Below are 27,489 nucleotides of genomic sequence, written 5' to 3' on the forward strand. Positions count from 1 at the left end.
AGCCAGAAAGACTCTGTCTAGTGAAATCTAGAGGGAGGGGGAGCCCCTTGCAGGCACCCCGAGCTCGCTGGCTGCATTTCTGCTCTGTCGAGTGCTGCAGCCACATCAGCTGCACGTGGGTCCCTGGTGGGGCTGGAAGGAGCAGGGAAGCCTTCCCAGGGAGCTCCCTGTGCCAGCTGACAGACTCAGGCTAAAGGCAAAAGCTGCCTTAGTCTGTATGTGACTGCTGTTTTGGATTAAAAAAACAAGTACAAGAACTGTCAAAATGCCTTTTGCATCAGATTTTCTTTTGCTCGGTAGATGTTTGGAAATAGCAGGTTTGGAGCGTGGTACTCTGGGTAAATATAGCCATAGGTTGAAGTAGTTCTGATTTGGCTCACTGTGAATATATTCAGCATCTCAGTAAATGGGCTCTTACTGCCTGCAGTGTGGTGTAAGTAATTATCATGGGGGCAGGTAGTTCTGCCATTTTCAGCATATTAAAGCTGAATTACTCTTTTTATTCTGCCATTTTCTTCTTCTGATTTAAGTTAGTATTTCAAGACCTACTCAGAGCTGAAAGGTTTTGAAATGGCACAGTAGTAGAGGTGAGCAGGAGAGTGTAGGTGAAATGAGGAGCAAGAAATTTACAGCTCGGAGAGGTAATGATTGTTCATTGTGGCTACTTGGCCTAGTTAAACCAAGTGCCAAGCTATGTGTGGGTTTTTTGTTAGGCTCCCCTTGTTCCATGTTGCCTTCTCAAGAGCGAATTCACCATGATCCGAGTTGCTTTTCCAAAGATCATGCTTTTATGTACTGCAAATTTGTGCATTGAATTTTGCCTGTTTTGTTTTCCCCACGTAGTCAAGCAGCCTGCAGTCACAGAATGAAAGGGAAGAGGGAAAAGGAACCACAAGGTCAAAAGGATTATTCTAATTCCTGGAGAAATTTGTTGATTTTCCTGTTTCCTTTTGGAATGTTCCATTTCTCTCTCAAAGATCTGTGTGCTTCTTCACCCTGCTCAAATTGGCTTGTCAAGTGGAATTAGAGGTTGCAGAGATTAGGGATTGGGAAAATGAGCTTATGTCTTTAGGGAATTTCAGAAACCTGGGTGAGAAAGACCATAAACACACAGCTGAATGGATGGGTAGCTGACTTCTACAGGGAAAAAGCAAATAGTAGATACCAAAATTTTACTCTAAGGTACTAACATAAAATTTTGAAATATTATGGGATATAATTCTGTGCCCTGCTATGGGAATGGGAAAGGACTGCAGACCTTACCTGGTACAGACTAGGGCTTCCTTCCCTCTGGAAATGGAGAGGGAATGATTTGTTAGGGTGGTCTGAGATGTGCACCAAGGATTTCTCTTCAGGTAATCCTGGCTGAAGAAGCCAGTGCTCCTTTCCAGGGTTTTGGTTTCAGATTCTGACTGGTGTATGTTTGCCTGTGCACCAGTTCCTGAATAGGTGCTGCCCCTGGTGAACTGGAAAGTAGTTTCTGTTGTTGTCAAATACTCAAAATAGTATCAGTGTGTCAGGTAGTTAATAAGCAGTCAGCAGTGATAATCAAAATAGAATTAGAAATCTATGGCTATTTCTATCAAAACAAAATGATCACCAAGAAAAAATTAGTTATTTTAGGAAATGAGTGAGTTACTAAGCCTGGCATTCAGTAGCTGGTGCTACTGAAGATGCTGATTTTTAAATTTTTTTTTAATGAGTTGAAAAAATAAAACTCCTAATAAAGTGTAGTGATTACAGAATTTATGGCGCTTTTTCTAGGAGCAAGCTGATTAAGACAGGTGTCTGAGCCAGTTTTGAAGCTGGTAAGTTACCTTTTGCTTACCAAATGCTTGAGTTTTCTGGACCATCTGTTGACACCCGGCTTTTGGCCTCATTCACTTGGAAGCAGTGTGAAATAGCCATAGCTCCACAGTGCCGTCCTGTTTGGTCACAGTAGATAAAGATGTGTGTGTCCCATCCAGGTTTCTGCTGGTGACCTGAGAGACCATGCTGATGGTCCATGGAGCATGATACAGCTCTGCCATGGCCCATCTGTGTGTGCATCAGTGAGGTGGGGCTTGGAAACACTCAGTGCATCTGTGAGCTTTACAACCACAGAGATATTTTTTTTCTCCTTTTGAAGGAATCAGTCCCTGGGGTTAATTCCTGATGAGATTAATGCTTTCTTTTTATCACCTTATGCATGAATGGAAAGTGAATTTGACATGTTTCTGTACCGTCCTTTTTATGCTGTATATGTGGAAAGGGCAGAGTGGGTGTTTGCAGATGCTGACCTCTTGCCAGATGAGATGCTGCCAGTGTTTTGATGCAGGCTGGTGAGGAGTCACATTGCTGAGCCACTTGTGGCTTCATGAGAGCGTGGTACAGCTGGAATAGATGAAGTAGGGTTGTGTGCAGTCTGCACTAAGGGTTTGTACAAATGGATGTTAGGAATAAACTGAAGAAGTGTCATGCTCTCTCTGTGGTCTGCAGAGAGTCATGCAGCTTCTTTGGGTCTCTGTGTCTCTTTTGATGGACAGTGCACTTACCTCCTAGGCCTGCAAATTTGAAAATGTGTAATAGCAATCATTGCTTTTATACAACTGTGCACTACCAGCTTTCCAGGATGCAGCTTTTCTGCACATGCAGCCAGGTGTTCCAAGCATAACATCTCACTGTCTGCAGTGGGCCATCCAGAGCTCACAGTCACAGTCCTGCCTTTGGTAGGAAGAAAGTCTTTACTCTGTGGAGCTGTTGCTGCATCTACATGGTGGAGAGGTGACACTTGCCTCATTGTCAAAAAACTGTTAGAGCCCATTTGGTTGCCTTCCCATCAAACAGGCAAGCACATACAAACACCTATGGAAACATTCAGAGGTGGAATTTGCTTGGATTTGTTTGCCCAGCTGCTGTCTTCCCTGAGGTGCAGCTTATTCCAGCCAGGAGAAATGCCGCCCTCACAGCTCTGCTTTCCAGCGCCTCAGCCCTTGGAGGTGCCAGGCAATGTCAACATCAGTCCTGTCAGCACAGTGTAGACTTAATGGATCTGGCACCTCAAACCATGCTTCCTCGAGGGGAAAAATAAGGAATTTGTGGTGGGCTTATGCAAGTCTCTAGTTATGACAGTCATGTTGAAGTAATCTGTGCACCTCCTGCACTCACACTTAGAGGGCTCTGCCTTGTAGAAGACTTGTGCTTTAGTGGTAGTCAGCAAATACTTATTTATGGCTCAGGAATATTTTTTATATGTAAAATAGAAAGACCTCTTCAGTTGTAAATTCTAGAGTTTCTTCCTTTTTCCTCAAATTGCTAAGGAATCAGTCTTCTAAAATTTATTGCTGTATTGATCATATTTGACCTTGGAGTCATTCTTTGATACTCTGTTTGAGACAGTGGGACACTTTTTTTTGGTATGGCCCTCGAGAGAAATGGTTTTATTTAGTTCTTTGATAAGTCAGTGAAAAGAAACTTAGAAATCTTTTTTTGTTTGTTTGTTTTGGTTTTTTAATCAGTTTTTGGTTTGGTTTGTTGTTTTATTGGTGGGGTTTTTGTTACAATATAATTAAGGCCTAATTGTAATGAGTTAGATGTGAATTTCAAAACTTCTCCCTCCCACCAAGCTATTTACTATAAAAAATGCTATTTTGATTTGAAATCAATTTGTCTTTGACAAGAGAAATCATTCTAAAGTTAATTCAAATGTGTTTGTTGATCTCCCCCACCAGAGATTACAGTGACAAAAAGACAAGCTTTGTGTTTCCAAAAGAAATCGCTGTCTTTAAGAGGAAAGAAACTGTCTCTCTGTAAAAAGAATGCAGAGATCTATAATTTCAAGTCCTAGCTATTTTATTTTAAGGAGAAAGGAAGACAAACAAAATTGCCTATTACTCTTTAAAAGCTTTTACTACTGCTCTGGGCACCTGGAAGATGCTGATTCTGACACCTTTAGCTCAGTTATCTCAAGTGGGGTCATATGAACAAAGTAGCTAAACCAAATAAATGGGCCTAATATTTCTTTCATTTCTTTGCCTGGAAAATGTAACAGATTATGTATAGGATGGATTTGTTTTATTTAGAAAAACACGTGGAGGGAACAGACATGACCACACGTAGCACAAAGTCAGCTGAAGCCTGGCCTTCGAGGACCAGCTCTTTCCAAAAACCTCTGCCTTAATGGAATGCTTTAAAAAGGGCACTGCCAGGTATTTTTTATTTCAGAGATAAGGAGCACCATGGAGGATTCTCCTGCTCCATGAGGCTGGTTTGTGTATGCTGGGCTCTTGTCTCTGAGCCCTGCCCGAGGGACTGAGCTGGCAGCCCTCAATGGCATTAGCATGGAGTTGTGATTTGTTCTGGGGAGAAAAAGGGCATGCAGAATCATTTGATCCTTCAGCTGAGCTAATTCCCACATTCTCCTCTTTCCCATTTCATGTACAAGTTTTATTTGTCTTTCTCTAGCATTCAGTTTCCTTTGCTTATCTGCAATGCTGCAGCCTTGAATTAACGCTGTGTCCTTCCTAGAGATGTTTAACTAGAGGTTGTTTTCCCAATTATTGATTTAATGATCAACAACTGGAGAAAGATTTGATAGCTGGTTTGTTTGAAAGCAGCTGCGTATCTTGGGGACTGAGAATGTTGTATTTGCTAGTAGTGCACTCCCTTAGGCCCAACATACCTTCTTGTGCCTCTGGGTCTTTAGTGTCAAACCCCTGGGGTAGAGTGGTGGCAGAAGATGGGCATCACAATTAGGTCAGACAAAGTGGGAAAGGAGAGTCAAATGGCAGGAGAAAAATGGAGTATATTTCCAGATCTGGGGTGGGGAGGGAAGTTGAAGTTGGGCTAGAACTGGTAATTTTAAGTCAGTGTTGAGAAGAAATTTTTAATAATTTTTTTTTCCTATTCAATTTTCTGTTGTAATTACCAGGCACCTCTGTTCATCATCTTTATGGATTGATGTCTCTTTCAACTCTGAGAATAATGTACTTTAGATGCTGTTGTGACTGCATGTAGGCACTAGTAACTGTGAATCCAAGATACTGAAAATGTGAATAATAGAAGTACCACAGGTAACTGTGGTGCTATTTAAAACACATATTGATAAGTCTGGAGATGTGAAGAAGTCCGGAGGCTCTCTCTGCCTCATTATTCCTCTCTGAGCCAAGAGAAATCTGCACTTTTTTTATGATCCTGTTTTTGTGATCCTGTGGTTCAGGTTCTCTAAAACAACATCAGAGCCTCCTGACTTGTACCCTTGTTTTTAGTACCCATAGAAAAGACTTGTTGTCTTTCCCATAGAATAGGATGACTGTATTTTAGTAGTAGGACTTCTGAATTTCAGCCACTGTATACAGTGGCTTTTGCACAGTCTGCAGCTGTGCAAAAGCAGGACAGTTTGTACTGCTTGCCCCTGCATCATTGAGCTCCATTTCTCTACTCAAAATCTTGTTCAGCATTTCTAAGTGTAGCTCCCTCTGGCAAAGAGAAGTCAATTTTCTCTCCAAAACCGAGAAATCGCTCACAACAATTAGAAAGTGCTGCAACCATTAAGTGATTCTGGTTGCATCTGTTTCTAAGCATGACAAAGCTTCTCGCAATGTCTGCAGACAGTGAGAAGCTGTATCTGAGCCAGGAGAGCACAGATGTCTGCCTGGGTGATTGAACAGGCCTAAAGCTACACTTTCTATCCCGGTGTCATTCTTTGAGAAGCAAGAGATGATTTACCCTCTTGGGGTGGAGCTAAACCTGGAACTCAGGAGATGTGGTTCTCTCCATGGCAGGAAGAGTGGCCACTTCATCCTCAGATGCCTGTGTTGGCCCCACGGATCAAAGGTGGTTTGAATTGCATGTGATAATTCCATTTCTCCTCAAAGAGTGAGCTAACATTAAAGTGAGTACAAGTGGAGGGCATTAACTGAGCTCAAGTGAAAAACATTAATTTTAGCATACAGCACGTCTCAGATTTCTGACTCTGTATGAGTGTGGAGACCTTGCGTGTGAAAGTATCATTTCAAATGTAGATATTTTCCTTCAGAGAGATAAAATGACTGCATTAATGTGTCACTTGGGGCTAGTTTCCTTTGCACAAAATGTGGCTGATTGAACAGCTCTTTTTCTGTTATAGACATTTAGGATTGAACACAGCAGTCTGTGTGTATGTGATATGCATCTGTGTATTTACATACAGTCACACTGTCGTAGTGTAATGTATACATTCACACTACTCTATACTTATTACCAATATGAGTTGTACCTTAGGTGATAGCTGTGCCATGCATATGGTAGAGCTGACCTTGGAAAAGACGCCAAGGGTAATAATAGACACAGTGGGTAGTGTTTGTGCACTTTCTGGGCATATTAGATGCACCAGGAGTGCATAAATGTCAAAGATTAGTGACTTGTAATAATTTCTTTTAAATGCAAAAACATGCCAAATGTTAATCTTAGTTGCTTTTTTAATGACTCGCAAAAGAAAGGGGAAAGTTAGAGGTGAATTAAGTTGGATTTTTAGTTGATACTTGTTTAATTTTGTATTATTGCAGAAACTGGAACACAAAGAAGTTTTGGTTGGCTTGTTGTTCCTGGTTTTCCCATTCATCCCAGCCAGCAACCTCTTCTTCAGGGTGGGATTTGTGGTGGCAGAGCGAGTCCTTTACATGCCGAGGTAACTATTGCAATTGACTTTTTTTTTTTTTTTTTGCTAATGAGACCACCATCTCACTTTCTGAAAGCAGGCATGATTGCTTCTTCCCTTTTAAGTACTTCAAACATTATATTGTGAGTCAGTGTGTTCTCTGCCTGGGAGTTTTGGCGTTGCAGCATGAGGGATTTTATAGTCAGCTGAGAGCAGATTGCTTGGCAGGAGCAAAGCTACTCAAAATCCTTGCTTTTCTTTTTAAACACAGTTTTTTTGGTGTGCTTGACACAGCTCAATACAGAGACGAGGTGTTGTTTCTTGAGGATTGTCCTCTAAGCCTCTTTTTCTTGGTAGCATTTTCTAATTAAATTCCTCAATGATTTTATCTTAAAGACAGCAGGTGGAAAGTTAGCCTGTCATGTTTTTATTGGGTTCTTGTTCAGCCTATCCACTCCATTAGGTGGTCAGTAAACACAAAGGAGACTTTTGCTGTCTCAAAAGGCTCCTGGATTCAGTTGTGGAACATGCGCCTGGGCTCCTGCCTGTAAGCTACTGATTGCATACACATCAGAGAGTGGAGATTTGCACTTCTTGAACAGGAGGAGGAAAATCCAGCCATGTCTTCATCCCTCAGCCAGTGCTCTGAAATTCCCTTCAGCTTCCAACCTCTAACAATTGTCACTTCAGCTGTCTGGGTGCTTCCAATTGCATTTATACAGGGACAACTTTGAGGTGTTACTTGTGACATCTCCACAGTATCCAGACCAGAGGCTTCAGTGGCCATTCATCCAAGATGCACCAGACCATTGCCCATTTGACAAAAACAAAGGCTGGAAAGGACCTTAGGAGGTTGTCTGGTCCAAATCCCCTGGGCAAGCAGAGCCAGTTGCCTGGGACCAGGTACAAACATATTTTGAATATGTCCAAAGAGGGAGATTCCACAACATCCCTGGGAAACTTGTGCCAGTACAGGTTGTTCCATGCATGAGCATAAGTGGATGGTGCATCTGGGATACTGCAAGCTATAAATCCCAATTCTACCCGTGGGTGCAGGGGTCCAGCCTGTTGTATATAATGAGAACTGCCATTGCGGAGCTGATGACAAAACAGAAGTCCTCAGTTTCACCCTGGGTGACTTTGTGACAACTGAAATAGAAGTTTTATTCCACAAAACATTTAAATTTCTATTCCTCAGAAACTGTGCATCCAAGCATCCTAAGAAAAACGCTTACAGATAGTCTTTTGAAAAGCTGTATATATTCTGATTGTCATTGGTGTAGGCACTGTCACAAAAAGCTGCTCATCGGTGTAAACCTCAGGCTGTAGAGAAGCTATTGCACATGTTATAAGGCTCTTATGCCCAATTAGTCTGTATCCCTGTGCCTCTGTACACAAACATGCTTTTTAGGTCAAATTCTGCTGACTTTATTCATGTCACTAGCCCTGCCTTTGTTTGCTGAGGGTACACCTGAAAGTAGTTAGTGAAAGTTGTCTCTCAGAGTTATTTTGCAAATGATACCCTCAACTAATGGATCCTGCATCATTTCAAATTAACTTGGAAATCAGATTGCTTTAAATTCATGTAACAGAAAATGAGGAAACACATGAAAGAGCAAAGCTATTAAGGAAACAGTCAGCTGAACACAGGGCTGTGTTCAGAGTGGTTGCATTTCTGAATCTCAAAAGAACAACTACGGGAAAATACTTCAGCTGTCAGCAGTTCCTCGTCCTCCTCCAGATAAGACTACTGATATAATGAGAGGAGGGGCAATGAAGAAGAAAAAAGGGTATGTTTGCACAGAGAAAATTAATCAGCGTTAACGTGTGTGCATATAGTTTGTATAATGCTTTTCATCTCCCTGAGGGCTTTGCAAATATATGACCTACAAAGTAGGTGATTGATAGTTGCTACTTTTTTTTTTTTTCTTTTTTTCAGTTAGACTGAGGTAGAAGGATTAAATGATTACTCTGGCTAAGTCTGTGTCAGAGTCCCTGGATCTCATACTTGTCACAGATCACTCCTGTCCTGCTTTGCAACGTTTGGTTTTTGCTCTTAGCCCAAGCTGGCAGGTAGCTGGCAAGAAAAGGGAAGGCAAACACTGGTAGTGCATGGCAAAGCTGGGGACTTTCTTGCCAGATGATCTGGAGAGAGCTGAACATCTCCTGCATCCTCCAGGTCCAAAATTGCAGGGGTGGTGAGAGGGACTTCTGCTAACATTCATGGCTATGGCAGCACAAAAATAATGTGTTACTGTTTTGCTTTTTCCCTTGGGAGGATGACTATTTAGTAACAATGGCATTAGGAAGTGATCTTGTTCTTTATTTAGAGCAGCCTGTAGCAGTTTACTCAAGTTCCATCTTGAAAAGGGGTTTTCCTATCCTTTGCCCTTCAGTCTCTAAATCTCAGTTAGCAAGTCAGATGTTACCATGCAGTTTTATTTAGACAAAAGTCCTCAAAGAGACGGAGAGGATTTGGTGATCTATGCTTTTGGGCTTATGCTGGAAAGCACTTTCTTATCTCTGTTTCAAGCTATAGCCTTTTATTGATATTTATGGATGTGACACTTGCATATTTATGGATGGGACAGTGGTGTATGTGTGTCACAGCCTAAAGCCCCAATTCAGTGTTGCTCAGTAGGTACCTGGGGAAAATGTCAAGCATTTTCTTTTCAATAAAATTTAAGTAAGGACCCAAGGATTTATGTAAAAGATATTATAAATAGAAAGAAATAAGCCTTTTGCTCAATGTCTAATTATATGGCTAGGCCTTCCCTTCTGGGGATTGATGGGTATTTGGAACAATTCCTCTTCTGTCTGCAGCCCTGCCTCAGGGGAGAAACATACAAACTGTGTCGAAATGGTTGAATGTTTTCTCTAATTGTGTTCAGCTAAACAGAAATATTTGGAGAAAATATTTCTTGTATTTATTTTTCATTTGAAGGTTACAAGCATTTACTTGTTTAAAAATATCAATTATTTAAATTATAATTTTTAATAATAGTATTACTTTAGCTTGAAAAAATTCATTAGAAAACAATTTTTTTAACTTTTAATTTTGTTTGTTTGTTTGTTAGCTTTTGGTTTTTTGCTGGTCTTTCTTGTGTGTAAGATGTGAAAACTTGTTTTCAGGTGGGCAAAGGGTGTGAAATACCTAGGGAGTAATGAACAGGATACAGCAGTCTAGGCCAGTTTTCCAAAGTGGCATCATTTAAAAAGCTGAATCAGTGAAAGACTTAAATTACTGTTTTTTCCCCTCTTCAGAATGTCGATGCAAACGCTGCTCAGAACCCCACAGACAGTGTAACTGTTTGAAAATGCAGAATGACTGAGTGCAGGCAGTCATTCTGAGTCGTGAGCAATTTGTACTCACACAGGAGCAGCAGCTCTTCCTCCGTGTAACCCTTCTCTGTGCAGAAACAGGAGCAGCAATGCAAACTCCTGGGCTGTCCAGGAGCTGCCTGCTCTACTGACCTTCCCATGGAGCTGGAGTTGCCCTCACCTCATCAGATCAGACCTCTCCTACCAGAGCAATTTCTGTGTTTTCCTCATCTTTCACTGCTACCCTGATAGCTGTGGCTCCTTGGCTGAGCTGTTGTGTCACAACTGGACAACTTAAGCTGTTTTCACAGCCTCATATGAACCAACAAATCAACCAAAACACCGCTCCGTGGGTTATTTCCAATTTGCTGAAAGCAATAGGCAATCCAGTGGTACCTGCCCCGTTTTTATGGGCACTCGTTCCTGGTGGATATTGCAGTGAGTGGGTTGCTGGGTGCACAGTTACTCCTTCCCAGCACAGGCAATTACAGGTTGCTGTCGGGTTTTTTCTGCCAGCCCCTCACTGTATCAAGAGTTGATGTTGCAACCCCAATTGACAATACTAGGAGATGAGATCACTGCTGTATACAGGATGGCATTTGCTTCACCATCTATCTTAAAATCTGCAAGAAAGCCAGCATCCAGGAAAAAGCACATTTGTATTTTTCAAGAAATTAATGCATCATGGTAAAGTTTTTCTCATGCTGTAGCAAAGCAGGGACCGTATGAATTTTTACCTTTGCATAGAGGACGTTTTTAATCCTTTGTGCTAATGCATTTTTTCCAACTAGTGTAATCCCAAACATTATTAATTTACGTAATTGGAGTGGAAAAAAAAAGTAACCTAGTACATGGTAGAATCATCTGTAACTTTTATGAACCTGATAATTTCTGAGCAGAAGTGCCCAGTGTTTACAAGACAGCCACTTGGGGACGGGACTTACTGGTGCTCTTCTTCTGGGAGTGTGCTATGTACTCTACATTATCTTCATTTTCTTGAAGACCAGGTGTGCAGTGAGGTTTCAGTTTCCTATGCCACTCCTTTCTTTATTGTCATTTGAAGCTACAAGTTCACCAGGAGCTGAATTTCTGTTTGCCTTTCCAAATTCTTTCAGTATTAGATCAGATCCTGTAAAGGATTATCTGATTTACAGAAGAAGCTTCTCTTTTCATTTGGAGTCAAACGCTGACCCAGAGAAGTCGGCAGTGAAAGTCTCATTGGCTTCTTGAAGCCAGTTTATCTTCTCCCTGATCTCAATTCAACGACACAATTAAGCATTTTGCCAGTTTTCAAGTTAAGTCCACAAGTCATTTGGGATTTGTATATGGAATCCAAATTACACCTGTTCCATTTATTTGAAACAGACATGATTTCATTGCCTGCTCCGCTGCTGCCATTCTTGCGGGGGCCATGGGGCAGCCAAAGTTCAAAAGAAGTGAACTGGATTGTATTCCCTGTAATTCAGGTGCAGACCTAAGGGCACTGGGAGTGAAATGGGAGACCATTATGTGATGGCAATAAGCCAGACTGCAGCCCCAGCCTAGTCCATATTTTCTGTGAGTTATGCCTGTCCCCACTGCAGGCTGTCAATTTGAGCAGCACTCTGCAAAAACGACTCATGGCTGGAGGTGAGGTGCTTGGGACATAAGCTGAGGCAAGTGACCCCAGTTCTGCTTCCCCATCTGTGAAACAGGGGTAATAACTCCACTCAGCCCTTCAAAAGGGGGCAGAGAGTGTTCTCATTAATAAATGAGAAATAACTCCTTGTAGGAAAGCTAAATGCCAGGAGCTGCTACCTTGCAGATGCATGTTCGAACTTAAGCTCCTGCCTTTGGAGGCTTGCTCCCTCCCAGTTAAACACTTCAAGGAGAAATCAAAGCAGCCAACCTCTGTTAATGCAGGCAAGGAATGCTGAGATGCCAGTGCCATATATTTTGGCAAAAGGCAGTAAAGATGTAGGAATAAAAACTGAAATGATTCTGCGAAGCTGAAAAAGATGAGCTCAGGCATGTTTGGTCTAGACTGCTGTATTGCGTTATTTTAACTAAATTTAAAACATACTTTTGAGAAATGTGTTGTGTTTTGGGCATGTACAGGAAAATGCTACATTTTCATGGAGTTATGGGCATTAATGGCTATAGTGGAAAGATTTCTGATTTTGTTGTGAGAGATTAACCTAAAGGAAAACATTCAAATGCATTTATTCTGCTCTTGAAAATAATAGAGATAGGTAAAGATATTGGTTTTAAAAATAATAAGTTAATGTCACCTTGTGGAAGTAATCTACTTGGTCATGTAGATTAAAAGTGGAATTCTTATTTACAAGGTAATACATTGGCCTTAAGATGGTGCCTTGTGAAATTTAATAGATAATATTCTTACATGGAATTTTTGGAGACCTGTGATGGAATTGAATGGGAAATTATTTCCTATTATAGAATTCCAGAAGTGATGACAGTATTTAAATTAGAACTGTAGTATACAGACCCATCTCCACTGAAATATAAAAGATCTAGAGAAATTTCTGTGGAATCCCCATGGAATTATATCGGATTTTTCTTTTGTAAAATATTTTCTTTCCATAATTCATATAATAATTAGAAACTTGGAAGGTTTCTGTATTACCTGTAAATATTTCAGGTAGGAATCTGTTGGATGTGAAATCTTGGAGTCAAAGACTCTAATGAAGAGGGTTTGTTTATCGCGTGACTTTTTGGAAGGAAGGGGAAATGTGTCCAAATGTTGAATAGCTGTTCAAGGGTTAGTGAAATCATTAATTTCTAGCATATTTTCTCTCTAATAAGGAAAAGTTCCGGCATTTTCTCTAATTACATCATGTTCTGCCTAGAGGATCATATTGCTAGTAGAGGTAAATCATTTTGATTACTTAGCTGATCATGGCTAAGTATCTTTAATACAGGCCTACATAGCTTTTAATTTAGAGCCAGTGACAAAGTCTTAGCACTAACTCATAAGGTACCTTTCCAAGTTAGATATATTCTTCCAGTGTTTATAGTTCAGTATGTCCTTGTATTATGACCTGCAGACTTTATTCCAGGAAAAGCCTGCTTAATTCCAATGAAAATTTATATTTTATTCAGCAGGCTCAGTATCCTTTAAGTATGTTGTTGGTTCTTGGTTGTCACGCTGCTACTTCCGAGCTGTAGGGATTGCTTTTTTTCCAGTGGGAATTTTTTGGTATGTTAAATATTATATCTTAATGCTCTTCCTGAAGTCTTTCAAAACCTCTAGTGACCAAGAAAGAGTATATCAGTTCCATGTCATCCTTAATGAGAGAAAGGCAGTTTAAACAATGTTTTTCCCATTGTCCCCAAAACTCTGCACCAGTGAATGCTGCTGGCTTACTCTGTGGCACAGAGACACATCCTCCTTGCCTTTGGACATTTAGTTCAAAACCTGACTGTTAAACAGGTTTTTCCCTTCTAGTACCATGTGGTTGAAAAAGTTTTGGTACTTTGATACTCACATCTTCCTGTAAAAAATACCATGTTTTAGATAACTCAAAACTTTTTGCCAAGGTGTGCTGACTGTAGTGAAACTTTAGACAAAAAGATTAGAAAAAAAAAGACTTCTCCAATCCAGGATGAAGTTTACAGTCAAAAGGAGATGGACAGCAAAAAGGATGGCTGGGGAGAGCAGCCCAGAACTACTCCTTTAGAAGGGGACACTCATCTGAGAGTTGGTTTATCTGACATCAAGGTTATCTGCCACACCCCAGCATCCTTTTTGGATAATTGGTGCTGATCTAAACCCTTCTGGAACACTCAGTGGTGCCAGTTTGATCTAGACCTGATCTAGGCCCATACTTACACTTTTGTTACATTACCTAGCCTGCAACTGCTGTCTTTAGGCTGTCCTTGTACCAGCTGCAGGCAGTCTCAATCCAGCAGTAAACTTGGCAGTGCAAGGTAAACTTCTCGGAATTTCTGGAAAACCTGGGCCAGTGGAATGTGATTATTCCAGATCAGCACATGGGCTTTCATGGCTGGGAAATTTTGAGGACTCAAAACCCTACATGAGCACCTGCTGCACCCCCAGGTCTGAGCCTGAACCTGGCACAGTGGTTTGAATCCAGATGATCCAGTTTGCAGGAAGTGCTGCAGCTTCTGAGTTTCTGGATCTTTTGCGTGACCCAGAAAATGGTGGGGTTTTTGGTCTAAGATTAGGCTTAATGATCTTGAAGGTTTTTTCCAACCTTAATGTTTCTGTGATTTTATGACCCAAGTCCAGCCTAGCATGCACATACAAATACACTCTATTTCCAGATGGAAACATTCTTTTTCAAAGGCCTGATTTCATTCTGGCCCAAATAGCTCCAACCTTGAAAAACTTGACATTTTTCATAAAACAGCATCTTCACTACTCTGCCAGCACAGCTCTTCACTGGAGCTGTGTGCCTGAGAGTGCTTTTTGGGGCAGAAAGAAGCTCTCTGGCTATGCTTATTTTTGCCAGTGCTCCTTTCCTCATCTGACTGTTAGAGTGAGGCAGGAGCAGCCCACAGGGCATGCCAAGTGTGCTTTTTGCAATCAATTACTCTCCATTAGAGAAGTGTGAGCAGAGCCGATGAGTTTAACAGGGACGAACTGTCTTTTCCCCTGCAGCAACAGCCCTGCCTGCAAGCTGCATTTCAGCTGGCTTTGCCTCTTCCTCTCGGTGCCTTTCCTCTGCTCAGGCTGCAGAGCTGGAGTAGCTAGAACTAGGAGGATGTAAAGTGTGCTGTGCCAGGTAATATTCATGTGGTAGTGAGGCTTGGAAGCTTGTGGGGAACTACAAAACTGAGAGAATCCGAACGTTTGTGTTCAGCATTTGGACCTGGCAGCAGACACAGTCTTTCTGAAGGGCTGTGCTTGCTGCTCTCTGAAGGGCGGCAGAAGAGCATGCATTTAGTCATGAACACAAGGGTTAAACTTGCTTCAGAGCAGCTTGGAATCGAGGGTTGATTTTTATGGAGGGAAAGGGAGTCATCTTAAATAAGTGCTGGAAATCAAGAAGGAGTTTTGCAGCCCAGAAAGAGCCTCCCGGGTGAAATGTCGAAGCCAAGTGCATTTTCTGGTCTCAGTATACTTTTGATATAATCCCTTTTGTTGCATTAGCAGCCCCTGAACATGGCAGTGTTGCTTCTATGTTTCCACAGGCTTCTTATAGGCACTTCTTTCCCAAACTGATATGTATGCATGGATGCATCTAGATTCTTATCTAGGCTGAGCTATGAAATCTGGAGTAACTGCTTTGATGAAATCAGTGGATTTACTCCAAGTTTACATTAGTGTAGTTGAGATTAAATCAGTTTTTAAAAAACCCTAAACAACAAGTTCACAAGACTTGACATCCACAAAATTACCATTTAAAATATGTGAGGAAAGCATCTTTTCTGCATAGTTTCTCCCACCCTTTTTAACTCCTTTTACAGCCCTACCTGGGTGAGTTAGAAAAGGCTGGAACTGCAACTGCTGGAGTCCAGGCTGGTTCTCTCAGAACTTCAGGTCTCAGCCTGCTCTGACTGTGCAGTCACTTGTAAAATGCAGTAGAAAGCATGACTAGAACATGCCTTGCTCTTCAGGAGTTTTCCACAGCAATAGGTCTCCAAGCAATTTCTGAAGGAGGTAAAATGGTTTCTGATGCAGGCAGTTTGCTATAGCAGAGCATCCTGATAATCCTGGGCTGTGGCACATGCGGCTTTGATTAGATGCCGTCACCTCAAGAGCCAAATGCAATGGAACCATTCCTGACTTCTACTAAAAAGGGAGAAACCTGATCCATAGAGAGCAGAGCTGTGTGCAGGCACCTTCAGTAACAGCCTTGCCTTGGGAAAGGAGCCGTAATGGCCAAAGGAAAGGTTGAATTTGCAATCCAATTACCCAAGATGTGTTTGCAAATATTAAGTATATGCTGGTTTGACTCTAGCTTTAATAGGGCAATACATACAGAGCACCATGGGAAATAAGGTCTATATGCCACTGCATTCCCATCTGCTTGTGCCTCCTATCTCTTTGCTTCTTTACGGGTGGAACAATATTAACAAACCACAGAAATTATAGACAAGAATGTGTCATTACCCAGCTCCCTGGGTGCAGTCTGCCAGAATCCCATGGCAGTAGCACAGAGGGTTTCCCTGCCAGGCTGCCTGGCCCTCGCTGCAATTCAGGGATACTTAAAGTATCGCTTTAATAGTGCAGGAGTCTGAAACTGTGAGGAATCATGGAACCATTGGCTTGTCGGTCCATTTGCCAAGCTTTCTGCTGCATCCTGGAATTTCTGAAGTTACAGGTTCTCTTGTACTGCATGCTCACTGTGAGCCCACATGAAATCTACTACCATGTTAACTTGGTGGGCTGTTTCTCAGGACCCCAGGGACCAAGCTGGTATGGACTTTTCACTGCTGTAGCAGGCTGTTGCTTATCCTACAAAAGCCAAACCACCCCCCCCCCCCCCCCCCGCCTTACCCACAAAAAAAAAAAAAAAAAGGAAAAAAAAGGAAAAAAGCTTAGCCGTTTTACAGTAATACAGTGGAAAATGGACTTAGAAAAGTGGTTTGGGGATTTTGCTTGTTTCCTGTTGTTTTGGTTTTGGTTTTGCTACAAAGTATTTCAGAAAAGTGCTAGTATGTCATTGCTGAGAGAAAAGCCCTTCAGGAGAAATGGTTCCCTCCTTAGGAAATGCTAGAGTTAACTAAGAAACCAAATAACCCCCAAACCTGAAACCCTGCAGCCTCAATACATATGCAGTTAGCTACTGAGATGTCTGGAATGTAGTACTTAAGGGTAAATTTTTCAAGTGTTGAACAAGTCTTTGATGAAAGGTCCTTTTGAAACATTTTCCTTTGTTTTTTTTTCCTGTGTGTGTGAATCAAACCTGATTTCCTGGCGAGCCAGTGGTAAGGTTTGATATGGAGTCAAGTCCCCATCACTCTGAGAAGAAAAGCAAATCTATTTGAAATGTTCTCTGTGTCTGTAGGCAGTGGCAGGGTCGAAGCAGAATTAACCACATTGGAAGCATTACCCGGCAAGTTACCTTAATCATCCGAGTGCATCCTCACCTGTACAGGCTCCTTCCACCAGGGTACCACTGCTTGGGCTGCTGCTGACTTAATAAAAATCAGAGCAGCTTCAAAGGGCTCCTCTGAAGCCTGCTGAGGTCGGGATCAGTGAAGGTGGGATGAACTTGTATCTGGGGATGAGGCTTGGTGGGGTGGTGGGGCTCTCCAGGTCTGGTGACTGTCAGGGCAGGTTGATGCTGCAGCAGCTCCATCTTTGCAAGTTTGGTGCTTCACTGGTTCAAAATGTCATGCTCTCTGTGATAAAGCTAATTTCCGTTCTTGGTCTGTTGGGTCTAGTGTGAAACAAGTGAAGTAAGGTACAAGAGATTATGTGGTTTTGGAACTAGGAAACAATAGTAATATAATTATGTTTTTTCGACAGATGCTTTGATATATTGGTGCAGACACTCTGTTTTGTTTAGAGCAGATCACAGGATCTGGAGGAGGTGTAATGTGATGCTGACTGTGCCTCAGACTGAGTACTGCTGCTAAGGCAGAAATTCCCAACAGCTGGGACAGGATTTGACATAAATACCAAGACATTGACGTTTGCATATTTGTTTTCTGGATGCATTCACAATTCTGTAGAATGGGTCTTGAATATGTGAAGGTATAGGGAAATTACTTTGAAAATGGCCTTGTGCTAAAGCAATTAAATAATATTTATTTCATATAATTAATTCCAAGGGAAGGATAAAATTGAGGAAAGGCAAAATAGCAGAGTGAGAACCGTCTGCAGGCTTTTGAGGCATTTCTTGTTGGAAGGGGAGGGATTATAACTGAGATTAGTTTTTCAGAGGTTTTAAAGTAGGGTTCAATAACTGTAAAGGCTGGATTGTTTGGCACCAGCATCTCTATAGTTCTGCATGTCTGCCTGCATGTATAATGTATGTGCAAAAGAGTTAATGCAAAAACAGCACAAGTACAACAAGAAATGTGTTACAGCAAAGTGCAAGCATAATTAATTGAGTGACATAAATATAGGGGTAACCACTTCTGAAAAATGAGAGAACTCAAAACCAACACTGAAGAAGTTCTGAGTGATGAGCAGATCTGATGCTGTCTCTGGACTTGCTCCATATGTCTACACTTCTCTCAGTGTCCTATAAGGCACCTATACTGTGCCAGGGACAATGCAGTGATGCTAATCAGTACGTACAGCTAAGGGGGTTTTTTTCTTCAGTGTAAGGAAGAATTCTTGTCCTTCTTCATCCTTGTGAACCCTCAGCAATAACAATGTGTCCAGCTCTCCAAGAGGGCAGAGAGACCATGCCAAGCAGCACACACGGAGCTCCTCAAATATGGAACATTTTCCTTTTTCTGATTTCCACACTGATTTTCACCATTTTGAATGCTTGCCTGCAAGGTCACCTCTGACAGGAGAATTTTGTTCTTAGTTTTTCTTACCTTGTAGCTTTCTCACTGGAAAGTTGCTTGAACATCTCTGTACAGACCAGGAAAGCCTGTAAATCTCTGGCCAGAGTGTGGGCAGCTGCAGTGATCTCTCTACCTTCAGCCTGCCTGCTTTTAAACGTGGGTTCAGCTGGGGTTCATGGTGTGCCAGTGTTTGGGAAGGGCTGTGCTTTTGTCCCTGTTTACTGATCATCCGTAAGTGTTATTTGAGATCCTTCTGCTCCCTTTTTCATCAGGGAGAGCTGCATGGACTAAGATAGGTTTTAAGTCTAGCACTAAATCAGGTGCTAAGTAACCTGAAGAGTTCTAGATAAGCTAATGAAATTTGTTGAGCAATAGAAATTTAAATTCCGTGTAAAAAATTACTAATAGAATTAGCAATTATAAAGTAGAGCAACCAAAAGCACTGACTTTGCTGCTCAGAGGGACATCACTGGAGGAATTAACATAGCCCCTGAATTAAGGTAAATAATTACTGAATTGATTTAAATTTATTCAGGAATAAGACTTCAGTCCAAATTTGGCTTGTGAAAATGCCACAGTAGTTATTCATGGAGAGCCACGGAAGTGCCAGGGGTTGGAGATGATTGTGTGTCAGTTCATGGAAGGGCAGCAAGGAAGATCTGCCAGCACATCTCACCTCTTCTGGGCTGGGCACTAGAAGGGACAGGCTGGCTTTGACGTAGAGGTGCAAGACCCAGACAGGCATTTCTGCTTTTTGGTGGTCTCTGTCACCTGCTCCTGTGGCAGCATTGACTACAGCACTCGCTCTCCTGCCTCAGCTTCACAATCTGTAAACTGGAATTAATAGCAGCCACCACTGGGATTGTTTAGAGACTTCCCCCTGTTAAAATGCCTGTCATTTCCACACTGCTCCAGTAGTGCTCAGTATTACTGTTATTACATGGTGCTTTCTTAGCTTGCTGTTCAGAAAAAGCAGCTGCCTTCTGTGGCTGGTGTAAGCTACCATTATGCTGGGTGGTATTATGTATGCGACTGTACTTTTGGCATCCGGGTCTATCATTTAGATTAATTTGGAAATTGTGTAGCGACTTGAGGAAAGCTGCTGTTGAGTTGAAGTTTGTTAGCCCAGAAAACATCATTAGCCCAAAACCTCCTGTAATTGTACAGTAAATGCAATACTGGATAGTCTTGTATATAAACCAGACACTTGATATATAACTTTTGCTACATCCTGCCTTTCCTTTTTCTTTTTTTTCAGTATGGGGTACTGCATCCTTTTTGTCCACGGTCTAAAAAAGCTGTCAACGTGGCTAAATAAATGGAGAATTACTGTGCCCACCCTCTTTGCTTTGCTGCTGCTGCTTTTCTCTTGGAAGACTGTGAAACAGAATGAAATCTGGCTGTCACGAGAATCCCTTTTCAGGTAGGAGTGACCACAGGAGAATACTTGCATTTTTATGTTGTTTGAAGTAAGTTTGTTACATGGAATAGTTTTCTTTAGAAGAAGTTGTCTTGTTGATGCATTGATCTAATTAACATTTTTATTATCATGAAATAACACTTTCTGTTGTCTGATAACTGCAAAAACTGGTGTCAGCAGTTTATGTGCTGATGGACAAACTTTGGTTCTGACAATCACATTTTTAAGACATGCTGGTTTTAAATAACTTTGATTCTGTAGATTTAGTGATAGTGTAATGCTTTCATTTCTAAAGACATAGCAAAAGTTTTTTGCAGCACTCCAGAATGCCATAGTAATGCTACTGAATAGATTGAAATTTCTTTAGCAATGTTCTAATGACAAAAATAAAATGCCACGAAGTGCCAAACTTAATGTACCATATTTCATTTTATTTGATTACTCTTTGCCAAACAGCTCTGTTAACAACCTCATTTATGTATTTTCTTGCGTTGAAACAGACTGTTTCGTTTTGTGTTTTGCTAGAAAATGGATTGCATTTGCCTCCAGCTGCTTTCAGCAGTTGTCTAATTGTGAAGTAATTGCAGAAACACAGGTGATCTGCACACGGGTTGAGCTTTATTTCCTAACTTATAGGCCAGAGCAAAGTTTAATTTATGCAGCTCTAAAAGTATGAAATTGTTTTTTATGTGTACCCTTTGGTCTTCAGGGAACACTGCTGAAGTGGTTGAGGCTCTCTTAGTGGGGCTGTTTTTTAAAAAATCTGGAACTGGGGTTTCTTCCCTCTGCATGATTCACGGAATATTCTGCCTTGGAAGGGGCCCACAGGGATCACTAAGTCCAGCTCTTAAGTGAATGGCCCATACAAGGATGGGATCAAACCCACAGCCTTGGCACTGTTAACGCCACGCAATGACCTACTGAACCAGTCTCAGTTCCCTGCCTGTCTCCCTCAAACACTGTTTGCTGTTCAAGCAACAGCAGCCATGGTGACTGGCCTGGGCTCATACAGCACGTGGGACACGCCTCCAGTCCAAACCTGGGCACTTGGAGGAAGGTAGGAGGATTTCCAAGATGGACCGCTCTCTTACTGAAGGGGAGGTGGGAATACGACAATTCCGTTTGCAGACTTGCAGGCATCATACGATGCTGTGTTGAGCACAGCTGGAGTTCTGTCCTTCCAGCCTCCATTCGAAGCAGGGTTACTGTTTACTGCCAGCTCCGAGGCTGTGTCACTGCTGCAGTGCAGCTCTGAGCTGGAACTAGTATACCTTTACCTCCAGGGAGAGACTTGAGGTAGCCCAGGGCGGTACTCAGGGCTCAGTGCCTTAGGTTGAGCTGTTTACCAGCTCAGGTGTTCTGGGGACAGTATCAGGAGACAGGTCTGTCCCAGGCTTTTGGGGGGATAGCAGTACTCTTAAATCCCTGCTGGGTCACCTCTTATTGTGGCCTGCCCCTGAGAGCAGTCAGCAGCAGCTGCTGAAAGAAAGCACTGTAAGAACAGGGCCAGCAACAATAATGCTTCTCTCCAGTTCTTTCCCAGCTTGCAGTAATCTGCAGTTTAAAGACTTCCTGAGTCAGGAGTTACTTGCTATTTTTGCTTTTAACAGCCACTGATGGACTTTTCTCCCATAATGTCTCTGACTGCTTTTTCAAATCTATTTATAGTTTTGGCTTCTGTAGCATCCTGTGCTCTGGGCTCCATCATTAAATTACAGAGTGTGCACACTAAGATTTCCCTCTGTGTGCTGTGAGCCTTCTGCCCGATTATATGGTTTGGTGTCCCCTAGTTCTGGTGCACTGAATGAATCGTGAGTAACCACCCCTTGTCACTTAGGATAAAGGCACTTCCATGCCTTGAACCTCCACGCCTTCACCTAAAGCTGTCTCCTTTTCACGCTGAAGTCAGCTGCTCTTGTACTCCCCTCACATGGAAACTGTTCTGCATTTCTGATTCCTCTTGTCAGTCTTCTCTAGATCCTTTCATACTCTAATCCATCCTTTTGAGAAAGAGGCCAGAATCCACCTTTCAAGAGGTACGTGCAGCACAAAAACATAGGGCTGCTTTCTGGTTTTTATTCTCTTCTCCTACTAATTCCTAATCTTCTGCTTGCCTTTTATGACCTCTCCTAAGCAGTGAGTGATAATTTCACAGCACTATCAACGCAAATTCCAAGACACCTACTGTGACTGGAAACACCAGGTTTTTAGACATCAATCTGTGTGCAGATTTAGAGTGTGTGTGTACACACTCTCTGATGCTTGTGTCTGTACCAACACTGTGTTTCTTGTGCCATCTTTTTTCGCAGTCTGCAATACTGTGAGATCCTTTTGCAACAAAGTGTAGTTAATTCTTGCAGTGTGATTCATATTAGTGTCATCAGCAAACGTATCCCCTCCCTGTTTGCTCCCTTTTCAAGATCCTTTGTGAACACCTGAAGTAGCTCAAGGTACCATTGCATGTCTCCTGGAAACCCTGCTTGCACTCTTCTCCAGCTGTAAAAACTGTTCACATATTCGTGTTCTTCGCTTGCTGTCTTTCAATTAAGTATTGATTCATGAGAGGATCTTCCCCTCTTAGTCCATGATGCCCTGAAGAAATTGGAAGCCTTTTGTAAGGGATTTTATAAAAAAAAACCCTTTGAGTGTTTAAGTGCTCAACATTGGTGTATGTGATTTTGATTGACTAAGCTATATTTAAATATTTATAAAGACTTTCCATAGTTTCAATAACATGTATGTACCTGTTGAGTTTATAAAACACCAACAGAGCTTCCCAAACAACTTCTTTCTGCAATACGCAAAGCTAATTCTTTGTTGGACTGTAGTTATCCAGAAATGTGCTAGAATTAGGATTTATTATGGTTTTCCCCAAATTACCTGAAGTGAAAATCAGTCTTTCTGGTCTGTTTCTCCCTCAAGATCCCTTCCCTGGAGCCAAATGAAGTCATGTTCCTCAACTTCCATTCCCCTAGTGCCAGTCTCATTTAAATTATAGGCTACCTACCACAGCTAATAGCTGCATGTTTGATTTCCTTTGGATGCATTCTACCAGGCCCAATGGATTCGTAACTGTTCTGGGTGTTGATTTGTTTTAAAGCCTCTTTTACTGCCACTTCAGTTAAAGACAGTGCTTCGGTCTTGCCCTGTGAGGAAAGGCTCCTGTGTGGCAACTCCTTCAGTTTCCCTGTAGTGAGTACTGGTGCAGAGAATCCATTTAGCTCCTCTGCTGTGGTTTTTTCTTCTTCAAGCACTACTTTTAGACCTCCATCATCTATTTGCCTTAGGGGATCTTTGGCAGGTTTCCTCTATCTGATGTATTCCATTATTAGCTTTGATAGCTTTAGCAAGTTTTTCTTTAAATCTCTTTTGGTCTGCCTAATTATGGTTTATGTTTAACTGGCTGACGTTTATGCTCTTTTCCTTTCTCCTTCTGTAGCTGTTCCTTTTTAAAGAACGGTTTTCATTTCTCGTAGCTGTCTTCACTGTGCAGGTTATCCTTACTGGCCTTTTTGTTGTCCTTTTAAGATCTTTTTTGATAGGTGTTACACATCTCTCACAAGTCTGTAATGTGGTAGGACCCTCCTTGTTGATGGGAAGGAAATGCAAAAGAAGAATAGTATAGCAAGAAGATAATGTCATTCCAGGAGTGAGAGATCTCTTTGGGGCAGAAGGAGGAGGCTGATGAGAGGTGGGAGAAGTGGATGGAGGTATGTGAAAAGACAATAAATTTTAATGGACAGAACAGGAGGATACAGAGCAAATCTATTGATGTGGGGAAGGAGACATAAATCAACCTACTTGGTATTCTCTGTGTGTGTTGAATTTTTTTAAGAAGTGTGTGCTGGGAGAATCTTTACTCACAATCCTAGTTCTTCATTCTTCTTTCTCCAGTTGCTGCTTTAATTAACTACTACTTCCCTCCTCTTAGTTTTTTTTCCTTTCACCTCTTCTTTTTGTTCCTCTGTCTGCTTGTTTCTGCAGGCTTGATCTGCCTTGATTCCCTTGGCTGAGGCCTGTTCTGTTAAATACGCTTTTTCTGTGCTGGTCCAGGAGAAATTTATGTACTCAGTGTGTTCCTAGTTTTGTGCTTGTACCCCATTCTGTCCCTTTCTCAAAACATACCCCATTTTGACATTGTGTGACACTGTTGCTATCTCTGGGCCACTGTGGCCACTGAGTGTTTAGCCCAGGGACCAAGTTTTCTGGATGCAGAGATCCTGTCAGGTCCTGGCTGAAAGCAGCAGTGTGGGGGAGGCTGCTGCTGTCTGAGGAAATGATGCATCTCCACATAGATGCACAAGCAAGTGTGCAAGGACTAAATGAGAAGCAAATAAACCACAACTATAAGACGTGGCCAAATATATAGAGAGATATTTGAGGCATATTATTCCAAGACATCTCTAGAAGCCCCAAGCAGTTTGTCTTACTGTGTTGGCAGGTGATCAGGGACAACTTACTTGTTAAATATTTAAGGAACTAGCCTCTAGAGTGAATGCACAGGCCAGAAGGTCAGGCTCAAACTGTGGTCAGCGTTGATGTCTGAAGCCAGGGAGAGGGGGGGAGAGCTGCGGGCTGATCTCTGCATCCGCTGTACTGACCTTTCCAGGGCTTGTCAAGCTGCCATGTTTCCTGTTGCTCCTGGAAAGTGTCCACATGTGCTGCCCATGTTTGTGACAGTACCTGGAAACCCGGTTGTAACCAGCAAAGGAACTGTACAAAAACGATGCTTTCTTAGTCAGCAGCTCTCCTTCCCAAGCCAGGTCTGCTGACCAGGAATTTGCGAAAACTGCTCCAGCCCCAAAAGTGGGATTTACTGCTGTGTTATTTTGTTAATTCTGGAAGCTGGCTCAGCTGAGGAGAGCAAGTCCCATTGCATTTTGGGCATCTTCTATAGGACAGTTTAATATGGCCCAATACAGATATCTGTGAAATCACTACAAGGGTAGGTGGCTAAGGAAGGTGGTTGTTTGTATCATCCAGAGAATAATTTGCTATAGAGAACCTTTGTTGATGATAACTGTTCCCAGAGCAAAGGAGACACTATCCATTTCCCAGGGTTCCTGCTGAGGCAGAAGTGGTCTCATATTCTTCTCAACTGAGCACTTTTCATATGGATATCACAGAAAATCAATGAAGCCTCAGCCCTGCACCCAGTCACCTTGTAGAGCAGAACACACACTTAAGAAAACAGGAGAGTAGATCACAGGGCTTTTTTCCCAACTGAAGCGGAATTTGGATGATGCTGGTATTTGAGGCTGGAAAATACCAGTGGTATTTTATTTCTCTTATTTATGGCTAATAAGTTTTTTGTTTTTCCCCAGGGAGGAAGTGTTACGTAAAAAGGTTTGCCTATTGTTGATTTTCCATTTGTGTCGCTTACTGCTGTCGTAGAAATCTGAAGGGAAGGAAATCCTCTGGAGAAGTGACGTCCAATGTCAGTGGGCTCGTTTCTGGCTGGAGCCGGATCAGTGCCATAGGTTTACAGAAGGGCATGTGTGTGACAGGCTGGGGAACAGGGAAATAGGAGAGTTTGGAAAAGCACATTGGAAAATTATATTGAAACTGTGTGAGACTATGAGCTTGTGGGAAGCATAAATGGAAAAACATTGTGTTCTGCTTTTTTATTTATACTCCACCCTTTCCTTCTTGGCTTTCACTGTGGACAAACAGTCAATGAGCAAACAGTATTTTCAACTGGTCAGGAATCAGTTAGCAAGAGTGTTTGCCTAAACTCTCCCAAAAATTCCCCTCTATATCCAGTGCTGTGTTTGCTCCCCCCGCAGCACAGAGGCTCCAAGCAGCCTCAATCATTGCTACGTGCATTTGCAAAATGAAACATTCCCCCTCCCCGCCCATGTGAGGAGAATAAATAGGTCAATGTGAGCAGTGTGATGCAGAAGAGAGCATCTTAAGAACCCGAACCCATTTCTGCCTTTCCTGTGTCACCCCTGCTGCCTGCAGAAGCACGCAGATGCAAGAAGCTTTATTAGTGATGTTTTAATAAATGGGACCAGCAGAATTAGTGATAAATTCTGCTTAAAGGAAAACAGTCCAGAATTAAAATATTTAAACATATGCATCTTACTGTTAAAACTGTATCTCATTAGAACTGAAGAGCTCGTGCATATGTAATGTGCTCCTCACTGTTAGCTCAGTCTGCTCTGTTTCAGCGGAGGCTGTAGCAGAGCAACTCCTTGCACATAGCTCTGAGAGAGCAGCACTTTCGAGTGCCATGTCTCTGCTTGTAACACCGATGCCGATGTAATGAAACCCTCTCTGTATAAGAATTAATATTCCAGTAATGCCCAGAGGTTGTAAGTGTGTAGTTAATAGCTCCCAAGGCCAATGGAAATTAACACAGCCATAGCAGTCACACATTACTTGCTGCTGGTGCAGTATATCTTTGTGAAAACTAATATAGAAAATCATTCTCTTAAGAATAGCATCAATTAACCGATTTAATTCAGCGATTAGTCACAAAATGTCTTATTCCTGTAGTGCTCCCAGTAAGTAATTTGGAAATTCCTGATGATTAGGAAACCAAATGCAAGGTGTACTTTTAATTTTAGTAGGCAAACCGTGGCTGTGTTGAGCTGAACTCTGCAAGACAGTTGTGGGCGAAGCTTTGGAAGCTCTCACAAGTAGGTGTTAGTGGTGCTGGATAGCACTGGCTGCAGATAACCAAAAGGATGCCGTATTTGCCACTGCAATTCCTCAGTGCTGTTCTGCAATGAAATCCCCCTCAAGGGGTTTCTGCAGCTCAGGGTGCATTCTTCCCATGCAAGAGGGTGTGCACCCCACAGCAGGGGCTACCTGTGACCCTGTCTTATTATGATAAACTTCCGTGCTAGCCAAAGTTAAACAGGAGAAAAAACAAACAAAGCAAAACAACAAGACTTGTGAATTTTCTAATCCTTGCTTTTCTACCTGAGGTAGCAGGGTTGGAGATGCTGGGAGCAGAAAAGAAAGTAGCTGGCAGGAATCTGCTTGTGAGCAAGAAAGAGCACTTTGTCTGCTTTTACATGAACAGATTCATCCATCCTTATTTCCCGTTACTTCAGAAAGCCCCTGTTTATGTGCTGGAAAGGATTCCCCCATTAAACAGAGTACTGACTTCTCTGGATTCTTGCAGGGGAAATGTTTCCACGGTGTACGTGCCCCTGTGATTTCTTTCTCTGTTTAACCTTGAAATGGCATTTCCTCTGGCTGTGCAAGGTGTACCTTGCTTTCTGTGCTCTCAATTAAGCGAGTAAGCATATGCTTGCTTTTGTCTCTGTGCCCTCATTATTAATTCCAAATGTTGAGTTCAGTCTACTCATGGCAGGGGAGACAAAGGGGAGGGACGGGGTGGCTGTGCAGCCAGATATCCTCAGTCATGTATTATAATGCCAGAGTGTTATTTTGCCACCTAAGGGTGAGAGTCCCATTAGCCCTCACCTCCTGGCCATACTCTGCTCAGCGTTAAGCAGTGCACATATGCTGGTACTTGGAGTATGCCATGCATTCCATCTAGTGGCTGATGCACATGGAAGAGATACCCTCTTTCTGGTATCTGCAATGCCAGGTTTAAATCAAGATTTTCGTAAGATGCTTCATGACACTCAGGTTTAAGCAGGGACTGTGTTTTTAGAAAGTACTACATGCTTTCCCTCTAAATATTAACCGTTTAGGTTTTGGTCTTTCAGTTTAGTAA

At 42.1% G+C, this 27,489-nt stretch overlaps 1 protein-coding gene across 2 annotated transcripts in view; it reads left to right on the top strand.

The window, feature by feature from the left end:
- Window positions 1–27,489, top strand: part of TMTC1 (transmembrane O-mannosyltransferase targeting cadherins 1) — a 134,007-nt gene that overhangs the window by 67,664 nt on the left and 38,854 nt on the right. For both annotated transcript variants that reach the window (XM_066183888.1, XM_066183889.1), the window contains exons 9-10: window positions 6,525–6,646; window positions 19,632–19,796. In XM_066183888.1, coding sequence (XP_066039985.1) covers window positions 6,525–6,646; window positions 19,632–19,796 — 287 coding nt within the window. The remainder of the gene's footprint in view (window positions 1–6,524; window positions 6,647–19,631; window positions 19,797–27,489) is intronic.

Source organism: Chamaea fasciata, unplaced genomic scaffold, assembly GCF_029207755.1.
Source record: "Chamaea fasciata isolate MVZ Bird 193981 ecotype frontalis unplaced genomic scaffold, bChaFas1.0.hap1 SCAF_5, whole genome shotgun sequence".
NCBI lineage: Eukaryota > Metazoa > Chordata > Aves > Passeriformes > Sylviidae > Chamaea > Chamaea fasciata.